The 5547-nt window shown below is 53.5% G+C and overlaps 1 protein-coding gene across 1 annotated transcript in view; it reads right to left on the minus strand.

Moving 5' to 3' along the window:
• LOC104406922 (SH2B adapter protein 2-like) overlaps nt 1-5216 on the minus strand; it is a gene marked incomplete at both ends in the record, with an annotated part of 8382 nt that extends 3166 nt beyond the window's left edge. Inside the window, 2 exons of the mRNA XM_010016043.1 lie at nt 1378-1469; nt 5115-5216. Coding sequence (XP_010014345.1) covers nt 1378-1469; nt 5115-5216 — 194 coding nt within the window. The remainder of the gene's footprint in view (nt 1-1377; nt 1470-5114) is intronic.
• Between the last annotated feature and the right edge of the window lie 331 nt (nt 5217-5547).

A 5547-nucleotide genomic window follows, 5' to 3' on the forward strand; every position in this document is an offset into this window, starting at 1 on the left:
GCTGGGTAAATTATTGAGTGGCCAGTAAGTGAATCAGCCACTGGGAGTCATTCAGCTGCAGACGGTTAAAAACAAGGAGGGAGGAAGGAAACCAAAACCAGCAGCGCTGTGCAGAAAAGCCGTCGCCGGGCTCCAGCCCCTGGCAAAAGCACCGGGAGCCGACTGCGACGTCGTTCTTGGCACCAAGCGTGTGTCGGTGTATTAAACAGCTCATTATTATTTGCTCTGGAGTTCATTATTATTTGCTTTACAGTCACGTCCGGAGGCCAAAGCGGGACTGTGCTGGGTGCTAAGCAAACAGAAGAGGCTGGGAGACTGCCAGCAGCATGAGGAGAGCATGGCTCCGGCTGGAAAACCAGCACTGAAACGTGCAGTGGGGAAAAAAGGGATGTTTCCCAGCATTGCCTCCATCAGCAGTGTCACTTCTTGACTTATCTGGTTCAAAACACAGCCAAAGGAGCTGAGGAGCACAGATCTGGGGTGCATTAGTGCATCCTCCCTGTGGGATGCAGCCTCCATGGTCACTGGCCCCGTAATGCCCAAACTCTGTCTCTCAAGCAGAAGGGGGCAAAGGCAGCCTGGAGGCAGCTGGAGCCTCTCCAAGCCTCTGTTCCATGTTCCAGGCTGTTCACCTCTGGAAGCTTGGGCACCTTGTTCTTCCAAAACCATGCCAAGACAGGCAGCACCAGGGTTTCCCGGAGCCTGGGGAGAGCTTGGGCTGATCCTGCCTCCGCGGCACCAGACATGTCTGAGCCAGTTCAGCACCAGGGTTTCCCGGAGCCTGGGGAGAGCTTGGGCTGATCCTGCCTCCGCAGCACCAGACATGTCTGAGCCAGTTGAAGGGAACAGCACCGGGCACACAAACCTCCCTGACATGCAACCTGCTGCACAGGCTGATGAAGCAGCAGATGAGAAGTTTTGGCCAAGTTGTTGTGACTCCAATAATGGTGTTAATGGCACCATGATAGAAACACAAGTAATCTGTTTAAGCCAGCAGAATCTTAAATATCCTATGGATTCTGAACTGGAAAACACACGTGGAAAATAGCTCAAATACAGCACAAAAGCTTCAGCAGGTGGGTGTTAGCAGCTTCCCACGTTACGGGCTCTAATCCCAGGTCAGTTGCCTTTGCTGGGCTGAGACAACGTGGAGCAGGAAAGGGTGAGCAAGCAGGGAGTGCTCTGCGAGGCTGCACCTCTGACATACCCAGGCTGCTGACTCTGCCTCCAGCCTTGTGCTGGTGTGTGTCAGGGACTTTCTGTAACGACCCAGGCACCGAGAATTGCATCAGGGGCAATAACCCGTGCTCGGGGGCACAGGCACCGTGGCAGCGGTGAGCTCAGTCCCCGCACAGCACCACCCTCCAGCAGCCTTACCCAGGGTCGATGCAGTCCTGGATATCCGCCACCCAGGAGTGCTTCTGCAGCGAGTCGATGGTCTCCAGGATGTACTCAGCCCCGTTCTCCACCTGCAGCAACGCAGGACAGTGTCAGATTGGGTCCTGCCACCCGCCCCAGGGCAAAGCACACCCCATAACCCAAGCAGACCCCCACATTCACCTGTTGCTGGGAGAGGATAAGTGCTCTGTCTCATCCCAGTGAACGGATGCTGAGGGGTGACCCACAGAGGTGCTTCGGGGTGTCCAAAGGGGACCCCTGATCAAAGCTGGGGCTTGAAGGAAAAAGCCCACCAATACCAGCAAGTGTATCACAGGGTTTTTACAGCCTCTGTGGCAAAACCACACCTGGCTGATGGCATTGAGGGCACACAGCACCAAGCACCAGCACAGATAGCATCCCACGCTTTTGGGGTGCCTCAGTGTCCCCCCAAAACTACATCTGCTCAGGAAGAGCAGAAGCCATGCTGCTCTCTGCCCCAAATCCTGCCAGACTCCTAAACCCAAGAGTTTTAAACCTCTCCTCTGTTATATTTCTTCCTGCTGGTTCACGAGGCAGGAACTGACTTGCAGCAGGGTGGGAGAGAAACCCGCTTTAACTGAAGAAGAAGAATACTAAACCCCATCATCATGATGCACAAGAGCCTCTAAAACTACAAGCCCAAAGGAGCTGAGCCTTTCTGGGGCCAGGGAGGACGCAGAAGCCCCACATCAAGCCACAGAGCAGGGGGCTCAGGATCTGTGCCATGCGATGCTGCATCCCGCATGGACCCCTTATCCATCACATTCCCAAGCTGGTGAGGCAGCCCTGACTCCGGGAGGGTATCACGTTGCCAGCTGAGACAACCTCCTGGCAAATTAGATTAATCACAAACAACTGAATCACTGTCCTGAAAATAAGCAGTGCCCAGTGCCTGGGCTAGGGCTGAGCAGCAACCTGCTCCCCTGCTGCAGCCTGGGGCTGTGCATGGGGGATCCTGCCCCAAACAGAAGGAAGGAAGCAGCAAAGATTCCCCCCCCCCCATTTTGTTTAATCAGAGCAAACGAGCCTCTCTGGCTTTCTGAGAGCAATGCATGGAGCTGACGTGGGAGACGGGGCTGCTCTCTCATGCAGAGCATGACAGCAAGTGAAGCACGTGCAGAGCCTGGGTATTTTGCAAGTGCCTGCTTGTGCAATGGAAAAACTGCATGTGCTTGGTGTCTGATGTGTGGTGGGGACATGCTGCCGGCTCATTTTTAGGCAATTTGGCAATGTAGCCTCCCGGAATAAGGCAGGGGTTTTTCCTCCCATCATAACCCACATGTGAAAGTTGAGATTGGGCTCCGCATCAATCCCATACAGGGGAAAGCAGTGGGGGAACCACAGCATCCAGATCCCTTTCTTACCCTTCTAATCTGTGTCCCGGCACTGAGGGGTGCTTCACTGTCTCTGCGAGTCCAGACAGCAAAGGGGGAATGCAAAAGAGTGGCAAGAAGATGTCCCAGCAAGAAGGGCCAGGGCAGAAAATGAGTTACAACTAATAAGGGATGTCAGGAATAGGGAAAAGCAATCCCGTGCTGACAGCTGGGAGGGGAGGGCAAAGGCTCAATGCTGCATTGGCTGCTCAAAAGATCGATTGCAATCAATTAACCCCCCAGCAGGGTAAATGCCCTGGCCAGGACGGGGCAGGAGGGTACCTGGTAAATCAGGCACTTCCAGACCATCGGGGTTTGGAGCATTCCCAAGGGTAATTAAAGAAATGGCTGAAGCAGTCACAGAGCTGTAAGCAGGGGGAGTGGAGAGAGCAAGTCTGGCTCCAGAAGAGGACAAGCCCAGAGCCCACCTCCAGCAGCCCAGGAAATGAACCCTCCACAGGCACCAGGGAAGCACCCCAGAGCTGAATCCCCCCAACAGGGATCTGCAGGACCCTGTCAAACCCATCTGCTCATGCTCGTGACAGCCCCAGCGATGGGGAGAAGCAGTGTCACACTGATGTGACACGCCAGCAAGCAGGGGAGCAAGACACAGTTGAGATGAGACTTGAGAAAACATGACCAGAAGTAGCTGATGAGCCATACTCCCAAAGCAGTTATCCATGGTTAATGGCTTACTGAGGGCTAATGGTCAAAGCTGAGGGATATGCTCAGAAGCTCCTTCACGTTTCATATCAAAGGCTCTTCATGCGTGCTGCTCTTCCATAATGATTAGGACAAGAAGCAAAGCAAGGATGCCTAATCAATTCATGGATGACACCACATTGTGAGCGTGCTGGAAGATGAAGTGAGAATTCAAATGAACTTGTGGAAGCTGAGAAATGCTCTGTGAAAGGAAAAGCTGAAACCAGCCTCCAGCTCTAGGACACAGGCGAGCTCTTGGGCTCACACTGATCACCATGGGTGCCTGGCTGGGGAACCACCACTCTGGAGCAGTTCTGCAGAAACCTTTGAGGGGTTACACCAGCCCACAAGCTGCATATGAGTCAATAACGTCATCAAGGTACAAGAAAGCAACTGGATCAACTTGGGCTGGGAAAAGAGGAAGAAGAAAGGAGAAGCAATCAAATGAGAAGCAATCCTTCCCATCCACTGCTGGCCATGGCACCACATGTGCTTTGGGGAATTGTCTCACCAGAGCCCACAAGCAAAGTGAGGACCACCTTGGTCTGGTCGGTCTGGAGAGGAGCAGACACATGAGGTTGGTCTTTGAGGCACAGAAGACAACAGCTGGATTAGCCTCCATGTCCCTGTTGGACACTGACCACAGCAGAGGTTGAGGCTGAACAGCAAGAAGCCTTGGGCAGGGAGAATGTCCTGGGGGAGGCTGCCAGGAGAAGGTGTGGGACCTTTGCAAGGAGCTGGGTTTGGTAGAGAGCTATTTCCCACAGGAATGTGTGGTGGGGCCACACGCTTTCATGGAGAAGCATCAGGGAAAAGGGTTTTCTTTAGCAGAGGCAGCACACAGAAATCCTCAGATTGCTGGTGTTCCCCCAATGTCCATGTGCTACCTCCCAGCCAGGCACATCCAACAGCTCTGATGGAGAGCACAAGTCCATTAGCATGAGCAGGGAGGCACAGCCTCATTAGCTGGAGAGAAATGCCATCTCCAACAACATGTCCATCATCATGGTGGCATGTCATGCCCCGAGCCAGGACACTGAAATTCAGCCCCAATTTGCTGTGACAGGCTCCTGCCTTTCAGCAGAGCAGGGGGGAGCATTGAGCTCATTAACTGTGTGATACGGAAAACTCTTTCTGGAGAGGGACTTCCACATTCTGCTCATGCCCCCAGACCTACGTGGGGTGGTTGATCCCCAGGGCCCTGGTGGCCCTGCACATTCATTGCCCTGTGTCAATGAAATGGCCAGCATGTGCAACCTGGGGCAGCAGCAGTCACAAAACCACAGGCATCCACACCAAAGAGTGTTTTCCTCTGCAGATTGTCTCTGGACACTGATTTAACCCATCTCCTGGGGACATGGAGAAGCAAAACCCCATGGTGAAAGCCAGCTTGATCCCAAAATACCCAGGCATCAGGTGGAGGTTGCATCATTTGAGGGGGGACACAACACAGGGAGGGGAGGCAGGAGTCCCATGGGGATCATTAGTGTTGTTAGCATCTCAGCTCTGAAAGCCAAGGCAACAATCCCCTTGGGAACCGAGCATCCCTACCGTGGGGGCTGGATGCAAGCACAGATGGTGTTCCCATCGGGATGCACGCCACTGCCACCCTGCTCTCACCTTTAGGACGAAGGTGTTGTCTTTGTCAGGCATCTCCAGCGGCATGGTGGTGCGCACCTCGATGATGGCCGAGAGCGGGATGCTCACCTTGGGTTTGGAAGCCTGGGAAAAGAAAAAACAAAGGGAAAATAATTAAAAGAAATCAATAAATAATAAAAAAAAGCCACTCAATTGAATCAATCCGTCCCAGGGGACGACACAACGTGGCTCTCAGGGGCAAGCTCACGCCTCAGCCTGCGCAGTTATTACACAGCAGGGGGGTAAGCATTGATTTCCCTCACGTGCCTGAGAACTCCAAGCTCTTTGAATTAAAGCAAGAGGAGGCCCAGTGGAAGACAGCGAGGTTAGTGCATTTAACTGCCAAACCTCCCCCTTGCTCCAGTGCAGGCTGATAATGCCAGCTCTGCCAAGACCACTTATTCCTCTCCTTTTT

The sequence above is a fragment of the Nestor notabilis genome, unplaced genomic scaffold, assembly GCF_000696875.1.
Source record: "Nestor notabilis isolate BGI_N333 unplaced genomic scaffold, ASM69687v1 scaffold22136, whole genome shotgun sequence".
Lineage (NCBI taxonomy): Eukaryota > Metazoa > Chordata > Aves > Psittaciformes > Psittacidae > Nestor > Nestor notabilis.